Genomic DNA, 19,671 nt, shown 5'->3' on the forward strand with positions numbered 1-19,671 from the left:
GAATGTTCAATTTGTTGTGTCCTTGCATCTCTGGTACATAGCACAGAATCCAGTATATAGTATATATTTAATAAATGCCAATTGTAAAATTTGAAATCAGTTAAAGCACAATAGACACAAAGTAGATGTAAATAAGCTATATCATATTAGCAATTAAGAATCCCTAAAAGGAAGTGGTATAAAAGATACTGTGAAGAGATGACCAGGAAGGCAGTTAGGCCTTTTAGATTGGGAATTTGAGGGATAAGGAAAGGGGGTAGTCATGTTGTAAAACATTTACAAAGGATCCTAGGCAAGAGTAGTACAGGATGAGAAGTCATATTTTTGAATTTACAGATATACCAGGTAGAAAATGGATCAGTCAGTCAAGATTCTAGTCCAAGGAATTGGAAGAGGTATAGGTGAGGTGAGGTTACATTTTCCCCCTAAATATAAATTCATAACCCTCCTCTTCCCCCCAAAAAGGGGGATAAGTTTAGATCAGGTTGTCCAGGGCTTTAAAAGCTAAAGAAAGAAGTGTGTATTTTACTTAGAGGTGATAGAGAGCCACTAGAATTTGTGTGGAGGTCATGGTCAAACTTGTGCTTTAAGAAAATCACTTTGAGAAGGAGGTATTAGAGAAGGTAAGATTTGAATGTAGGAGACTAATTGGAAGGCCGTTGAAGTCTTCCAGAAGGAAGTGATGGGAGCCTGAACTAAGTTAATGGTTATGTGAATAGGAAGAAGGGGTTGAATGTGAGAGATGCTTTAGTGGTAGAAATGACAAGATTTGGTAACTAAATGGATGTATGTAGAGAGGAAGAGGGAAGAATTACAGATAATACTAGACTTTTGAACATAGCAGGCTAGGAAGAATGGCAGTATCTTGAAAAAAAAAAGTACAAAAAAAACCCCAACCCAGACCAAATAATAACAGCAACAAAACAGAGTTCAGAAGAGATTTAAAAGCAATTAAATGCTTTAAAGCAATTGAGAATGGAGAAGATAATGAGACTTTTTTTGGATATGTTGAGTTTGAGGGACATCCAATTTAAAATGTCCAACATAAGCATTTGGCAATCCGAGATTGAAGCACAGGAGGGATACTGGGTTAGATATATAGATTTAGGAGCTGTATACATAAAGATGCTAATTAAACCTATTAGAGCTGAAAAAGTCACTGAGTCAGAGAGTATCTGAAGAAGAGAAAGATGTACAGGAAAGCTGAGGTACAGTTATAGGAAGAGGGTTTGTTATGGATGAGGACCCAACAAAGACTAGAAAAGAGCTCAGGTAGGAGGAGAACTTAGCAATGTAGACAAGCACCTTATCTCCCTTGTGGATCAATTCTGAGACAATTCCTGTTCCATAGTTCTATTTCTCTAAAGCAGTTAGTACACTCAGTGATCCCAGCCCAAAGTATAGATATCGGATGTGAAAATGATAGATTACATCCTATTATGGTATTATAAAGCAATAATTATTGTCCCCACTAAATGCAGGAATCTCAGAAAGGAGGGAACAAATCTAACATCATAGATGGAATATTTGGAAAGTCATCTTGAAGTAGCTGCCAAATCAGCACCTAGGCTAGATTCATAGTAGAATAACTACAGTACCCCTTCCTCTTCTGTCTCCACCTTCTTGCAAAGAATATTCTCTGTCAGTGTCCCTTTAGATAATTGAAGTGTATACTTTGTTCTTTTCCTCTGACCTGTTTTTTTTACTGTTACCACTAATCATTCATTTGGAGAGTCATTTACCAACAAATTTAGAATTTGAAATGGATGGGAGAAAATTGATTGTGCCCTTCTTTCCAAAAGTCCTTCAGTTCAGAGAGCTCTCTTTCAAATTGCTGTATTTAGTGACTCTGATTTATTGATAAGTGAGGAGAGGAAATGGCAACAACTTTTCTAGGAGTCTGACTGTGGAAGGGATGAGAGATATAGGATAATATCTTGGAAGTAGGGTAACAATTACCAAGAAATTTTTTTAAATGGAATTGGGAAAATTGAAGATGTGTGTAGCCAGAAAGGAGGGGTCTGGTGGATAAACAGAATCTCTGGATCTTTGTATCAGTCCTGCTACTTTCCTTGCCTAAATAATAACTGTTTTTTCCTCTGCCAGGAACTGAACATAAGCATAAATTCTCTTTTATGTATTGTATCCCCATTAGAGTGTGAATCCCTTGAAAACAATGTCTATCTCAGTTTTCTGTTTGTACCAGTCATGCTGAGCAGAGTTCTTGGCATATAGTAAGTACTTAATGTTATTCTGTTTCATTTGATAGTGTACAATTCTTAATCTGAGGCCTGTAAACTTTTAAAAAATAAGTTTCAATGATAATATTTCAGTAATGTATTTCTTTAGTATTTTATTTTATGTACTTAAAAATGTCTTCTAAGGAGTACTTAGGCTTCATCAGACTTTGAAAGGAATCCATGACACAAAAAAGATGAAGAACCCTATGTCTAGAAAAGAAATAGTGGTCACAGAAGTTCATTGTTTCTTCATCTAAAACAGCCCATGGCATATTCTCCTCATTTCCTTGTTAAAAGAAAGGGTTTGGGGCAGCTAGATGATAGCAGTGGAGAGAGCACCTGCCCTGAAATCAGGAGGACCTGAGTTCAAATCTGGTCTCAGACACTTAACACTTCCTAGCTGTGGGACCCTGAGCAAGTCACTTAACCCCAATTGCCTCAGTAAAAGAAAGGGTTCATTTAGAGAGAGAAATGATAACTGGAAATGCTTATGATATGACAACAAAGAGTATCAGGAAACCATTTTTAGAAGACAAAGCAGGCTAACTAAGAACTGAGATTAGACTGTTAAAAATTTACTTTTGGTGAGGTTAATATATCTCAGTAATCATAAAATTACTTCTGATTTTCTTTGCAAGGTTAAGAAGCAGAATGGAGATCCTGCTTGAGGGTTCTTTTTTGCCTCCTTCCCTACACATACATTCTTCCCATCTGAACTCGCCCCATTCCCCCAAATATGCTATCTCTTTCTTTTTCTCTTTCAACTTTTTCTGCCATTACTATTTCTGCTCTCCCTAAGTGGGGCTACTCTTCCTCATCTCTCACCTCGCACTGATTCTGTGATGGTTGACCTTTTTCATTAACATCTTTCCTTACCTCCCTCAATCTTTTATCTCTATTCCAAAGAATTCAAAAGATATTAAATGACAGCATTTCTAACCTCAGTATGATGTTCTGTTGGTTCCATTGGAAACAAACACATTGGTAAGCTATATATAATAATGGGGTCAAATTGCTTATGCTCAGGGTAAAGTATAGTTCCTGATAGTTCATTTTTTTTAGCTAATTACCTCTGTGAGACACCGAATACTGCTTTTCCTCATACATGACACTTCTTTGCCCTACTTTAAGCATTTTCACTGACTATTCCCCATTCCTGGAAATTTCTCTTTTCTCATTCTGACTTTCTTGGATTCCGTCAAGATTCAGCTAAAGTTTGTCCCCATTCTAGCTCTTTGTCCTTCTTAATTTTTGTGCCGTCCCTTTGAGATTTTCTCTAATGTATCCTGTATCAGATACAGTTAGGAGTCAGGGAAACTTGAATTCAGATCCCGCTTCAGACACTTGTTAGCTGTGTGACCTTGAGTGAATCAGTTAAATTCTGCCTCATTTTCTGCATTTGCAAAATGAGGGTGATATATAATAGCTTCTACCCCCAATCTTTGTTGTGAGGATCAAATGAAGTAACCTGTCTTGCTTCTTTCATGGAGACTCTACATTATTGAAACAACAGTATAGAAATACGGTACTTTAATCTTGGCATCAACATTTATTTTCTGGCAGTGTTGTGGGGCCTGGAAAAAGCTAGTTTTTCCATGAATAAATTGGATGAAGCTTTATTGGCTTAAAATTGAATAAAAATCCTTTAATTTTTTTCCCCTATATCTGTGACTTAATTCTTTTAGGAAGTCTTATGGTTAAAAAACTTCCATTTACTAAGGCAGATGAGCAACTGCAGTCTTTGAGAGTTGCCTGATGAGGAAAAGGGGGTTACATAGTAATTTAAGTAATTTACACAGGGTCACATAGCTATTCATGAGTCACAGGAGGGACTTTTGAACTTAGATCATCCTGACTGAGGCTAGATCTCTCAACACATTATGCCATGCTCTTTCTAAAACTCATTAAAAGTCATTGCAGTTAAAAAAAGCACAATGAAGAATGTCAGACTATTTTTATATTCATTTGCTCCTCTAGGACCTAGATCTTAGGTAAATGTTAAAGCCAACATAATTAAACTTTACCCATGTCTTGTGTTTTAAGGTCTAAGTTTTTCTAGTCAACATATAAATGGATTATACTTTTTATTATATCACACCAAACCCCCACTTTAGTCTTGGCTCAGAAATATAAGGACTCCAGAGTACCAACTTCTCTCTAACCAGTTTATTATAGATGCTGAGAATATAGTCCAATTCTTCTCCCCATCCAACTTTCCTTCTGATTGAAATACCCAACTTTTGTTGTTTGCTTTTTATCTTTTAATGATTACTAAATTCATCAAAATGTGGCATAACTTCTTTAACATATAGTTTTCATTTGGAGAGCAAGCTACCTGAACAACCTAAGAACTAAAACGTTTAAATAAGCCAACAGTCAGCTGTAAGCTTACTACCTATTTTCTCCCATGGAATTATCCAGAGTGCTGGATTGCTTCAGCTTGAACCTTTCTTGGTTGTAAATGGAACAAAGCTCTTCGTTTTTAGTTGTATTGAACCTTGCTTCAATATTTGATTACATTCCTTGGATGCTTTGCAGATAATGCTCTCGTTCTCGATCTCCTCTTCTCTATCTGTCCAGCTCTTCTGTTCTCCCTGCTATACCTTTTTTTTTTTTTTTTAAATATACTTAGCATCTCAGTATATCTCTAATGACTTTTTTCTTCCTTTTTTTTTTTTTTTTTTTTTTTAAGCTTCTCAGTAGGGTATAGATGTGGCCATTCTTCAGATTTCAATCTAATGGTTTATTTATTTAGCTAATGGCTCATGTCCTTATTAATGACTCTTAGCAAATCAAATCTACATTTGCTGAAGTGACTGGGTGATAAATTATGCTTGTATTTATTCTTTGGTTCAAAGCCAGCTGTTGGAGTTCCTTTTAAATACTCATTTGATTTGCTCTTGGATCAGAAAGGAATTTAACTCTTCTGAGAAGTTAAAATAAGTGATGAAAACACAAAGGTCCATGCAGTTAAAATTAAATAATCACAAAAGAAACTCATTTTCTTAACCATAGTTTTCTATATTGAACTGTTTTGTAGAAATGAAGTTTGGACCCTCCAGGAGTATATTGGCAGCATGTTAATATATAGCACTGTTTCATATTTGTTGGGTCATTGATTGATTTAATATATTGTAAGCATATTAATTATGTTAGGCATAGTTGTTTAGAATTTGGGGAAAGAAATGATCTAATATTGGCCTATATTTGGCTTATATTTATTTGTAATTCTGTACAAAAGAATCCTACTCATTTGAAAAAAAGTGTCACTAGCTTCTTGGAATTTTGGAAACATCAGAAGATTTAAACCAACAAAAATGAATGAGTGAATGTGTGATCTATTTCTATACAAATAAAATATCAAAGACAGTTCTTATTATGAAGGAGCTTAACTTCTAATAGGGAAGACTATAGATACAGGGGAGTAGTGACAGTGAGAGGAACATTTTGTTTAGGAAAGGTATTGAGATAGTGATGAGAGGGGACATCAGGGAATAGATTGACATACTCTTTTCAGGAACAGAGTTGATTTGATTATGATTCCAGTACTGGAGGGAATAATGTTTACTGTAATAGATATCAACATATGGGCCTCATGATTAATAACTGAAGCAGAAATCAGAAGTGAGAATGGCAAAATGCAGACAGATTGATGAAAAGTAAACAGGTGTGCAAGATGGCGGCGTGGAGGCAGACAGCTGCTTGAGCTCCTCGTTTTCTCTCAGAACTTACTTCATGACAAGCCTCTGACTTGATGCTTGACCCAGAAAGAAATCCACAAATTATCACCAAGAGAAGACATCCTTGAAAGTCGCCAGAAAAGGTCTGTGTTTGTTCGGGGGAGGGTCAATCAGACTGGGCGCAGACTGAGGGCAGACAGCCAGAGCAAGACAGGCAGCTCACACAGCTCAGACCAGAGGGGGAGGGGTGTGATCTCTGCCGTTTCTGCGAAAGGGCTTTTGCCCCAGTGTGGATGCTCCGTCTTGGCAGCAAGCCAGGAGCAGCAGAAAGGGTGTAAACACCGGAGGTGAAGATTAAAACCCCAGAAAGCCAGCGTCTCTCAGAGCCCGGCCACCCCCAACCCCCACCTGGACTGACTCGGTGCGTTCTCATTGCTGTTCTGTTAGTGGCTCTCTGCTGCCCTAGCCCCAGTCTGTAGAGGAAGCCCATTAATAACATCCAGCCTTATCCCCCGCAAAACAGACCAATTGTTTCTCTTGTCAGTTTGTTTTCTTTGATTCCTACTCTGACAAAATGAACAAAAAATTCAAAAGGGCTCTAACCATTGACAGCTTCTGTGTGGAGAGGGAGCAGACTTCAAATGCTGAGGAGACTAGGAACAGAATGTCCCCAGATGTATCCCCTGGGAGGGATATAAGCTGCTCCTCAATACAAAAGAACCTCATAGAGGAAATCAAAAGGGCTATCACAAGAGAGCTGGAAGAGAGATGGGAAAAAGAAAGGGAAGCTTGGCAAGAGAGCCTGGAGAAGTCATCCCATGCATTCAAAGACAGAATGGATAAAGAAATCAAATCATTGAGAAACAAGATTAGTGAGCTGGAAAAGGTAAACAACTCCAAGGAAAACAGGATTAGTGAGCTGGAAAAGGTAAACAACTCCAAGGAAAACAGGATTAGAGAGCTGGAAAAAGAAATCAGCTCTCTAAAAAATAAAATGGATACAATGGAAAAAAATTCCATAGAAGATAAAAACTCAATTGGACAATTACAAAGAGATATAAAAAAAGTGAGTGAAGAAAATACATCATTGAAAATTAGACTGGAACAAGTAGAAATGAATGACTCAAGGAGAAACCAAGAGGGAGTCAAGCAAAACCAGAGAAATGAAACAATTGAAAAGACTGTCAAGTACCTTACCAGAAAGACAACAGACCTGGAAAACAGATCCAGGAGAGACAATTTGAGAATAATCGGACTCCCTGAAAAATGGGAGGAAAAAAAGAGCTTGGACACCATTTTCGAGGAAATTATCAAAGAGAACTGCCCAGACGTTTTGGAAACAGAGGGTAAAATAGACATTGAGAAAATTCATCGATCACCTACTGAAAGGGACCCTAAAATCAAAACGCCAAGAAATATAGTGGCCAAGTTCAAGAACCATCAGACAAAGGAAAAGATATTGGAAGCTGCTAGAAAAAAACAATTCAGATATGGAGGATCCACAATAAGGATAACACAGGATCTAGCAGCATCCACATTAAAAGAACGCAGGGCCTGGAACATGATATTCCGAAAGGCTAAGGAACTTGGTATGCAGCCAAGAATAACTTACCCAGCAAGAATGAGCATCGTTTTCCAGGGAAGAAGATGGACATTTAATGAAATAAATGAATTCCATCTATTTTTGATGAAAAAACCAGACCTACATAAGAGATTTGATCTTCAAATACAGAACTCAAGAGACTTCTAAAAAAGGTAAAAAGAAATCTTGAGAACTATACTTCTGTCAAAAAAATATGTAAAGAACATATGTACAATTTGTCTTAGAAAATAGAGGTGGAAAGGAGATTATATCATAAAAAAGTATAAAGTGGTGGTACTACATCTCATGAAGAGGCAAAGGTAACCTATTATATCTGAGAGAAAGAAAGGAGGGAGATGAACATAGCGTGTATCAATAGACATATTCGATTTATGGTGAAACTTCTTCCACTTCATTGAAAAGTGAAAGGGAAGGAGTAAGCTAAGGGGAAGGGAATACAGTAATTTCGAGGAAAAGGGGTAAAATAAGGGGAGGATCTTTAAGGTGGGGGAGGGATCCTAAAAAGGGAGGGCTGTGAAAAGCAAGTGGTGTTTACCAGTTTAATACTGGATAGGAGGGTAAAAGGGAAGGAAAGGGGAAAAGCATAAGCAGGGGTTAATAGGATGGCAAGCAATATAGAATTAATCCTTCTAACCATAAATGTGAATGGGGCAAACTGCTTCATAAAGAGGAAGCAGTTAGCAGACTGGATTAAAAGTCAGAATCCTACTATATGTTGTTTACAGGAAACACACCTGAAACAGGATGAGACATTCAAACTAAAAGTAAAAGGGTGGAGCAGAATCTATTATGCTTCAGGCAAAACCAAAAAAGCAGGAGTAGCCATCCTCATCTCAGATCAAGCAAAAACAAAGATTGATCTAATTAAAAGAGATAAGGAAGGGCATTATATCCTGCTAAAGGGAAGCATCAATAGTGAAGCAGTATCAATATTAAACATGTATGCACCAAGTGGTGCAGCATCTAAATTCTTAAAAGAGAAATTAAGAGAGCTGCAAGAGGAAATAGATAGCAAAACTATAATAGCGGGAGATCTCAACCTTGCACTCTCAGAATTAGATAAATCAAACCACAAAATAAATAAGAAAGAAGTCAAAGAGGTAAATAGAATACTAGAAAAGTTTGATATGATAGATCTTTGGCGAAAGCTAAATGGAGACAGAAAGGAATATACTTTCTTCTCAGCAGTTCATGGAACCTATACAAAAATTGATCATATACTAGGGCATAAAAACCTCAAAATCAAATGCAGTAAGGCAGAAATAGTAAATGCATCCTTTTCAGACCATAATGCAATCAAAATAACATTTAATAAAAAGCCAGGGGAAAATAGACCAAAAAATAATTGGAAACTAAATAATCTTATACTAAAGAATGATTGGGTAAAACAACAAATCATAGACATAATTAATAACTTCACCCAAGAAAATGACAATAATGAGACATCATACCAAAATGTGTGGGATACAGCCAAAGCAGTAATTAGGGGAAGTTTTATATCTCTACAGGCCTACCTGCATAAAATAGAGAAAGAGAGGGCCAACGAATTGGGTTTACAACTAAAATTGCTAGAAAAGGAACAAATTAAAAACCCCCAGACAAACACAAAACTTGAAATTCAAAAAATAAAAGGTGAGATTAATAAAATTGAAAGTAAAAAAACTATTGAATTAATTAATAAAACTAAGAGTTGGTTTTATGAAAAAACCAACAAAATAGACAAACCCTTAGTAAACCTGATTAAAAAAAGGAAAGAGAAAAAGCAAATTGATAGTCTTGAAAATGAAAAGGGTGAACTCACCACTAATGAAGAGGAAATTAGAACAATAGTTAGGAGCTACTTTGCTCAACTTTATGCCGATAAATTCGATAACTTAAATGAAATGGAAGAATACCTTCAAAAATATAGCTTGCCCAGATTAACAGAAGAAGAAGTAAGTAGTCTAAATAGTCCCATCTCAGAAAAAGAAATAGACCAAGCTATTAACCAACTTCCTAAGAAAAAGTCCCCAGGACCAGATGGATTTACAGGTGAATTCTACCAAACATTTAAAGAACAACTAACTCCAATGCTATGTAAACTATTTGAAAAAATAGGGATTGAAGGAGTCCTACCAAATTCCTTCTATGACACAGACATGGTACTGATACCTAAACCAGGTAGATCGAAAACTGAGAAAGAAAACTATAGACCAATTTCCTTAATGAATATTGATGCTAAAATCTTAAATAAGATATTAGCAAATAGACTTCAGAAAATCATCCCCAGGATAATACACTATGACCAAGTGGGATTTATACCAGGAATGCAGGGATGGTTTAATATTAGGAAAACTATTAGTATAATTGACCATATTAATAATCAAATTAATAAAAACCATATGATAATCTCAATAGATGCAGAAAAGGCATTTGATAAAATCCAACATCCATTCCTACTAAAAACGCTTGAGAGTATAGGAATAAATGGACTATTCCTTAAAATAATAAGGAGCATATATTTAAAACCTTCAGTAAACATCATATGTAATGGTGATAAACTAGAACCTTTCCCTGTAAGATCAGGAGTGAAACAAGGTTGCCCACTATCACCATTACTATTCAATATAGTACTAGAAACTCTAGCCTTGGCAATAAGAGCCGAGAAAGAGATCCAAGGAATTAGAGTAGGAAATGAAGAAATCAAATTGTCACTTTTCGCAGATGACATGATGGTATACTTAGAGAACCCCAAAGACTCTGCTAAAAAGCTATTAGAAATAATTCAGAATTTTAGCAAAGTCGCAGGATACAAAATAAATCCACATAAATCCTCAGGATTTTTATACATTACCAACACAATCCAACAGCAAGAGATACAAAGAGAAATTCCATTCAAAATAACAGTCGACAGTATCAAATATTTGGGAATATATCTACCAAAGGAGAGTCAGGAATTATATGAGCAAAATTACAAAACACTTGCCACAAAAATAAAGTCAGATTTAAATCATTGGAAAGATATTCAATGTTCTTGGATAGGCCGAGCGAATATAATAAAGATGACAATACTCCCCAAACTAATCTATTTATTTAGTGCGATACCAATCAGACTCCCAAGAAACTATCTTAATGACCTAGAAAAAATAACAACAAAATTCATATGGAAGAATAAAAGGTCGAGAATTGCAAGGGAACTAATGAAAAAAAAGTCAGAGGAAGGTGGTCTAAGTGTACCTGATTTAAAGCTATATTATAAAGCAACAGTCACCAAAACCATTTGGTATTGGCTAAGAAATAGACTAGTTGATCAGTGGCATAGGTTAGGTTCACAGGACAAGATAGTGAATAAAAATAGCAATCTAATCTTTGACAAACCCAAAGATCCCAAATTTTGGGATAAGAATTCATTATTTGACAAAAACTGCTGGGAAAACTGGAAATTAGTATGGCAGAAACTAGGCATGGACCCACATTTAACACCACATACTAAGATTAGATCAAAATGGGTCCAAGATTTAGGCATAAAGAACGAAATCATAAATAAATTGGAGGAACATGGGATGGTTTACCTCTCAGACTTGTGGAGGAGGAAGGAGTTTGTGTCCAAGGGAGAACTAGAGACCATTATTGATCACAAAATAGAACATTTTGATTACACCAAATTAAAAAGTTTCTGCACAAACAAAACTAATGCAAACAAGATTAGAAGGGAAGTAACAAATTGGGAAAAAATTTTTACAGTTAAAGGTTCTGATAAAGGCCTCATCTCCAAAATATACAGAGAATTAACTTTAATTTATAAGAAATCAAGCCATTCTCCAATTGATAAATGGTCAAAGGATATGAACAGACAATTTTCAGATGATGAAATTAAAACTATTTCCACTCATATGAAAGAGTGTTCCAAATCACTATTGATCAGAGAAATGCAAATTAAGACAACTCTGAGGTATCATTACACACCTGTCAGATTGGCTAAGATGACAGGAACAAATAACGATGAATGTTGGAGGGGCTGTGGGAAAACTGGGACACTGATGCATTGTTGGTGGAGTTGTGAAAGAATCCAACCATTCTGGAGAGCAATCTGGAATTATGCCCAAAAAGTTATCAAAATGTGCATACCCTTTGACCCAGCCATACTACTACTGGGCTTATACCCCAAGGAACTACTAGAGAAGGGAAAGGGTCCTGTATGTGCCAAAATGTTTCTGGCAGCCCTTTTCATAGTGGCTAGAAGCTGGAAGATGAATGGATGTCCATCAATTGGAGAATGGTTGGGTAAACTATGGTATATGAATGTTATGGAATATTATTGTTCTATAAGAAATGACCAACAGGAGAAATACAGAGAGGCTTGGAGAGACTTACATCAACTGATGCTGAGTGAAACGAGCAGAACCAGAAGATCATTATACACTTCAACAATGATACTGTACGAGGATGTATGCTGATGGAAGTGGATTTCTTCAACATAGAGAAGAACTAATCCAATTCCAATTGATTAATGATGGACAGAACCAGCTACATCCAGAAAAGGAACACTGGGAAATGAATGTAAACTGTTATTTTTACCTTCTGAATCCAATTCTTCCTGTGCAACAAAAAAATTCGGTTCTACACACATATATTGTATCTAAATTATACTGTAATATATTTAACATATATAAGACTGCTTGCCATCTGGGGGAGGGGGTTGGGGGAGGAAGGGAAAAAATCTGAATAGAAGTAAGTGCAAGGGATAATGTGGTAAAAAATTACCCATGCATATGTACTGTTAAAAAATGTTATAATTATAAAGTAAAATAAAAAATTAAAAAAAAAAAAAAAAAAAAAAAAAAAAAGTAAACAGGTGTGTAGATTTATTTATGAACAGACCACATAGATCTTTTGAGATGGAGTAATTAAAAATTAATTGGTATAAATCTATCTAGTCACATACAGTAATAAATTTTATTTCATGTAAAAGTTGGTAGTTGGTTATCACAAAGAAACAAATGAAGAAAGAAAAAAAGATCTAATTTCATAGAAATGAAGTAGCCTGTGATATAACACATATGAAATCTACTCTATCTGAATCTATATCTGTACATATATCCCTTTATTTGAAACTTTCCTAATGTCTTTATATGACTTGATTATTCATCCCATAATATTTATATCTGAAATTACAACAGCAGTAATTTAGCTAGTATTTATATAGTATCTACTGTGTACCAGGCACTATGCTAAGTGCTTTACAAATATTATCTCATTTGACCCTTACAGTAATGTTGGAGGGTAGATGCTACTATGATCCTCTGGTTTACAATAGAGAAAATTGAAGCAAATGGAGCAAAATCACTTGGCTAACAAGTTTCTAAGGGCAAATTTGAAATCTGATCTATCTGAGTCCAGACCCAGCATCCTATTTATTATGCCCCTTACCTGCTTATAAATAGGAGCAGATACATATGTGCAATATTGTGTACATGGTGTACACAGTTGTTTTGCCTCATTTCAGTCTTTAAAATGACTTATTGTAGCAACTACCTTCTCTATACCTTTCAGTCAATTTTGTCACTGGAAAGATGTGATCTGTTATAGAATATAATTTTCAAAATCTTGACTGTCCTCTTACATTTTCAAAAAGCATATCCTCTATATATTTACGTAGTATTCATGATAATTTGTGAATGAGTTGCCATTCTACTTTATTTTGTTCTGTTTAGCTTACCATAAATAATCACAAAATCCTAGAAACAATCCAGCTTACTTTTGGTTTAAAAAAACAAACAACCACAGCTGTTTGGAAAGGATACTTTTTTTTTTTTTTTGAAAATTAGGAATCAATTAAGCATGTAATTTAAATTAATTTCTGTTGACTGAGAAGAAAAATAGGTGATGCTTAAGCTGTATTCATTATATGACAGTTTTGTGCCTTCGGTATGAGATAGCAAATCTTCTTATTCCCTTACCATTTGGCTACATACCAAATGTCTTATAGGCTTATTAGAAATTTGTTTGTTCAGAGTATGCATGATGGTGTATGCACATAAGAGTATTATTGACTACCATATTGGATGGTTGTGTTCTCTGTAGAAGGATGCCTGTCGAACTCTAGTGGTGAGGATTAATTCTTGAATTGAATTGTAGGAAGATTCATTCTAATCCTGAAGCCACTTTGAGATGATGGTGAAAGACAATAGAAAGCTTGCTAAATTTGGAGCCAATGGAACTGTGTTTAAACTATGACTACGATTTACTATCTGGATGAACTTATTAAAGCACTTAACAAGCTTTTGGTGCCTTGATTTTTTTCATCGTTAAAATGAGGGTGATAGATTCTGTGACCATTGAGGTACCTCTCTTTCAGGTTTAAACATAAATTATTCCAAAAGGCTTAATGAAGTTTTAAACTTTAGTAACTTAAAAGTTGTTTTTAGTAGTTATTAAGGTTTAATAGCTAGGTTTAGAACCTATAATGGGAAGATTATTTGAAGTATACTCAATGTTTCTGTTGTGCTTGAATCAGTTACTGTGTTTTATATAACCCCATCTTTACAGTTTATATAATTATAACTTAGAATATGCAAACTTGAATAGGTGGGACCATTGCCGGGGATTCATTATGTACACTAACAGGGACCTAGCTCTAAGACTTTCCAAATACCCTATATATGTATGATCTTTGGATAGGGGAGAGGGGAAACATCTTAGACAAGCTCATTTTGGAAGGTGAAACCCTACTCCTTCTGCTTTTTAATTGAGCCCTTCCACCCCATCTCAAAAAAATAATAATTATGGTATCTGATACTTTAAAGTTTGCAATTACTTTATATGTCATGTCCTCTGGTCTTTATAGTAGCTCTGTGAGATAAAAATCTGTACTTTTAAGAATGAGGAAACAAAAACAGATTACATAATAACCCAGTCATATTGATACAATAATCCTCAAATGGATCCTAGAATTTGCCAATCCAAGGGGATTGGGTTTTTCTTACAGAGAACTCTTTAGATAGTAATTGAGCTACTCGGAAAGTCTCTGGGTTACAATTCAATTTTTTACATTGTCTTTTGAGATCTAGAAGAGACTTACTTACCTCCCTTAATATTTTTATTTACACCTTTGATATCATTTGAGAATAACAGCAATTGTGGTGTACTTATTGCATTTGAGGAGATGGTATAATGGGAACTAATGTCACAATAAAAAAAATGACTGGCCATTTAGATACCTTCTGGCTCTTCTTTCTCACCATTCTTCCTCTCTCAGCTCCCTAAATGGCCTGGTTGGTGTATTTAACATTTCAGGTACATAAGAAGACCTTAATGTCAAAATACATCATTGGTAATAACATTTTAATTCTTGTTTCTTTCATCTTCTCTTCATCTAGGCTTACTCTGTCTATGATGAAGATATTGGATATTGCCAAGGACAGTCTTTTCTTGCTGCCGTACTACTGCTCCATGTGAGTAAATTATCCTATTAAAAAATTAAACTACTTTCAAGAACACTCTTCCTTTGTCATTTATGGCATTTTTCCTAATAAAGATTGTATGTAAAATTTTCATAATAGGACATTTCCTTGTTCTTACCCAAATTTTTCACACTGGAACTGTTTGTTAAGATTCTAAATTATTGATCTGGAATGATTTTTATTTATTTACTTTTGATATTTTTATAATGTACCACACAGTCAATTTTTGCAAAGGTGTCATTTTTAGCTGAGAAATATATATAGTTTTAATTTCTTATTTAGTTTTCTTCAGATACTTATATCTAATTTTTCTAAATTTTCAGGTCTTTAAGATCTGAAAGGGGACACAAGTCTCTATTGTATTTTGATTTCTATTTCTCATTATAATATATATAGTGTTTTCTTTAAGAACTATTTGGAGTGTATGTGTATAACTATAGTTGTTATTTCATTGTTATTTATATAACAATAACTGTAGATGTCATTATTTATGGTACCTCTGAGCATTATTTTTATGTAGTTGCCATTACTTATAGTACTTCTGTACTTTTCCTGCTTATCTCATCTAACCATGTCTGTTTTTTTTCCTTAATGTCTTGTTGAAAATTACGATTTCTTCCTCTGCTTTTTTGATTTCACCTTAAGCATTAAATTCTCCTGATCCTCATTTTAGTTCTGAGTAAGTCATTATGGTTCACGTATGTTTCTTGTAAACAACATATTGTTTGATTCCATTCTGTTTCCCTCTTCCATTGTATGAGTGAATTAGTCCCATTTATCTATTGATATGAATTTTAATTTTAAGATTCCTTTCATTATATCCTTTTATGCCTTTTTTCTTATTGCCCAAGTACCCCATCTTTACAAAATAATGTTCTTTGTAAAGAAAATGTTTTTTCTTTTTTTAAAAAAGGACTATGAAAAGCATCTTTAAGTGTCACAGTGTATAGAGTTCAGGTCCTGAAGTTAGATTCACTTTTCTGAGTTCAAATCTGCTCTGACACTTATAAATTATGTGACCTTGGGCAAGTCATTTAATCCTGTTTGCCTCAGTTTCTTCATTTGTAAAATGGGCTGAAATAGGAAAAGGCAAAGTATTCCAGAATCTTTGCCAAGACACCCCCAAATGGTGTCATAAAGAGTTAGAACTGAAATGACTAACAACAAGTAATCATTAAATAATGTTTTAATTCCCCTAGTTTTCCTCTTCTCTCCTAATCCAGACTCCAGTTCCTGATTCTTATGCTTTATTTTTCTTCATTTAAAATTCTCTGTGTGATCCCTTTGTGAATTTGAAGTTTGTTTTACTTATAACTACTTCCCCTCTTACCCTGCCTTCTTATAAATTCCCTCTTATTCTCCCTGTTCATGCTTGTTTCTCTGTTGAAGCATTCTGCCATATGAGGTATTGATATTTCTGATTGTTTTCCCTTAGTGTATCCTTTCTTCTTGTGAAATAAGAACAAAGAGGAATACTCTGCCCTGTTCTATGTCAAGCTAATTAACATAGTCAATAAGCTCCAGTGCCTTTTTTTGCCTCTTAAGAGTAGATATAAAATACTTTGCTTGGAATTCAAAATTCTTCACAACCTAATCAACTTCTACCTTGCTAGTCCTCTTACACCTTACTACTCAACACATACCCTCCCATCCAATGACATTGGCCTCCCTGCTGTACTACAAATAAGATACTTTATTTCTCTGCTTCAGTCTTAGGACATGTGAAGGCCCTAACTATAATTCCATTACTTTGCTATTTTCTCTCTCTCATTATATGAACAATGAGTAGATTGGGCTTTTACAAGGGTATTATTATTGTGAGATGGCATAAATCTACAGTATTCTAAGTTTGTCATTATTCCAACTTTGGTCTTTTTAATCCTTAAAGAGAAGAAGAGATGGGGGAAGAGAAACAAGTTTTTATTAAATAGCTACTATGTGCTGAGCATTATGCTACCACTTTATAAATATTATACTTGATTTGATTGGCTGTCAGTATTATTAACCCCATTTTATAGATGAGAAAACCGAGGCTTAAAAGGTAAAGCCATTTGCTAGGGTTCTCACAACTTGTGAATATTGGAAACGGGACTTGAACCTAGGTCCTCCTAATTCAAAGTCCCCAACTACATAGCCACCATGCCATACTTTTAAGTTGTTGAACTATACATAAAGCTAATTTTTAGTTATAACCCCCAAGGCAAAATCATGTGCATCCTAAGAAAAGTTAAACAGATTCACAAATGACAACCAAACAAATATTGTATATGCTTTATGTCCTTTTGTTAATTTGTCTGAAGCTTTTTTTCTTTCTTAAAAATACAGAGCTAAAGGCAGTCTACATTCTATTCTGCTTCTAATGACCTTTCCTTTTTTTTTTTTTTTTTTTACAAATATCTTCTCTGTTATTTTTGTGACATCCTGATATCCTCTCCTGATTTTATTCTCCTATCCTCAAATTGAGGGATATAAAGACTGCTTCCAAGTTTTTCCATTATGAATAAAGCGGCTGTAAATATTTTGTACATATCGTTAATTTACTTTTCTTTTTATCTCTAAGGGTCTTAGCAATAGAATCACATGAACAATTTATTTTTTGGTTCAGTGAATGTGATGCCTGATTTTGAAAGAAAGGAATAAAGAACAAATTGATGATATAAGACCTTTGACATTATATTACATTATCAGTAAAGCATCTTTAATCATTAATTGGATGATTAGAAAAATCGTATGAGTTTTGGATAGATTGAGGATACTTTGTACCATTTGACAAAAGTAACTGTTTTCAGCCAGCTTACTCTAGTAGGTGAGATATCTCTTTCTTCATGATAAAGAGTTGTGCTTTGGTAGTTTCTATCAGTTTTCTTCCAGATCCTTAAAAGTTGGTGTAGTTATTTTGTTTTCTAAGGGGGAAATTATGAAAATACCTAGTTTTAAAACTTGGCTCTCTTATTTTGCTACCTGTACTTATAACTTGGACAAATCCTTTTCTCTTTTACTTTCTTCATCTACATGAGATGTAGTTAGGTTGCATCTGCACATCTTAACGTTTTTGTGTGTCATCTGTCTGGAGGAAGCTCATAAAACCTGTTAACCCCTTCTCAGAAAAATATTTGTAAATGTGGAAGAGAGAATATATAGGAATACAAAGTAAATCCATTAAATTGAATGCAATTATCAAAAAAAATTATTTTTAAGTTCATAGACCTGAAGAACTTTTGGGATAGATCATATATCAGCTTGATCACAGTTTAACTTTCTCTTGTTCTGTGGTTCTTACACCTTCATTGATATCAGCAGTTCCTTATAGAGATAATTAATATTTATAATAATCTGAGATACTACAAAGTATTGAAGTGCCTTTTTGAAAAAATTAGATATTGGATGATTTTAACATCATTTCAGGATTGTAAATTTTGTAATGTTCTGCTCATAGTTAATGTCTATCATCCACATAGAGTACCTTTCAGCTAAAATTAGAATATTATTTAAATTAGACCCACTAATTTGGAAGTTAACTGTATTCTTTTTAAAAAAAAATGCCACATATAACATGTTGCAAAATATAGGATTCCTTAAAAAATAGATGAACTAAGTGATTTATATTAGGTTACAGGGAGATGAATTACAAGCTAAATTTTTTTTTTATCAGCTACATAGACTGTTGCTTCTAAACATTGTTGGCAGCTTCATATTAATCATTGTCAAAGAATTCTTTTCTTAATAGTGTTTTTTCCCCTAGATCTGTTTTGATTTGTATTTTATATTCACAGCATATGAGGGAGGAAATACACAGTGAGTGAGATATTTAAGACTAGTGAATGATATTAAGATATTATTCCCCTTTTCCCATGAAGTTTCACACTAAAGATAAGTGTTATTGGATTCAATTGATGTAGTTTCAATAAATTAGTAATTAACATTTGGATTTCAGATGGAATTAAATACTATTCCAAGTATTCTGTTTTCCATTTTAGAATTGACTAAAATCCATTTGGATACATTTTCTCTCATTGATTTCAGAAAAAAATTAAACAATATTTATATTTTATTGAGGATCTAAATATTTTCGCCCTTGAATTAAATAACCATTTAATCTTTTTTACTCTAACTTTTATTGACATGAGTTTACGTGCTTCCTAGTTACAAACAAAAGAATCACTAATTTTTTTGAATGAACCTAGGAAGATTCAAAAGTTAACATAAGGTTGCACATCTCTAAAATATGAATTGCTACCCAATCTTTCTTACAAGTAGGCAAATTTAATACCTCCAAAGAAATAAAGTAAAGTACAACAATTAGAACATGAAGAGAATTAAGTTCAGAATTTCAGAATCTTTATTATTTTGGGGCTATATTCCAGATATGCTTAAAAATTCTCTTCCCTTGTTCAAAATGTGATTGTAGGGTTTCTAAGAGGTCTGTAGATATTTTCCCTAATTGAGGCACTTATTTTCTCACTCAGTCAATTGAAACTACTATTTCCTTTGGAAAGAGTTTGTCAACAAATTACATTGTTTCTTTGTTTGCATAATCTGTCTTACATTTCAGGAATGAACTTCCATTGTCTTTTTTCATACTCAGAAACTTCGTCCTCTGTTAATATGCAGTTCATATGGTGTCTCTTGCATCAAATCATTACAAATTCTCCAACTTTGTTAATATTATTTCTCTTCTCCGATTTTGCTTGTATCATTTTTTGTGC

General features: G+C 34.2%; 1 protein-coding gene across 7 annotated transcripts in view; it reads left to right on the forward strand.

Moving 5' to 3' along the window:
- RABGAP1L (RAB GTPase activating protein 1 like) overlaps positions 1–19,671 on the forward strand; it is a 665,899-nt gene that overhangs the window by 391,336 nt on the left and 254,892 nt on the right. For all 7 annotated transcript variants that reach the window (XM_074308401.1, XM_074308399.1, XM_074308403.1 and 4 more), the window contains one exon: positions 14,882–14,956. In XM_074308401.1, coding sequence (XP_074164502.1) covers positions 14,882–14,956 — 75 coding nt within the window. The remainder of the gene's footprint in view (positions 1–14,881; positions 14,957–19,671) is intronic.

This window comes from Sminthopsis crassicaudata, chromosome 4 (genome assembly GCF_048593235.1).
Source record: "Sminthopsis crassicaudata isolate SCR6 chromosome 4, ASM4859323v1, whole genome shotgun sequence".
Classification (NCBI taxonomy): domain Eukaryota; kingdom Metazoa; phylum Chordata; class Mammalia; order Dasyuromorphia; family Dasyuridae; genus Sminthopsis; species Sminthopsis crassicaudata.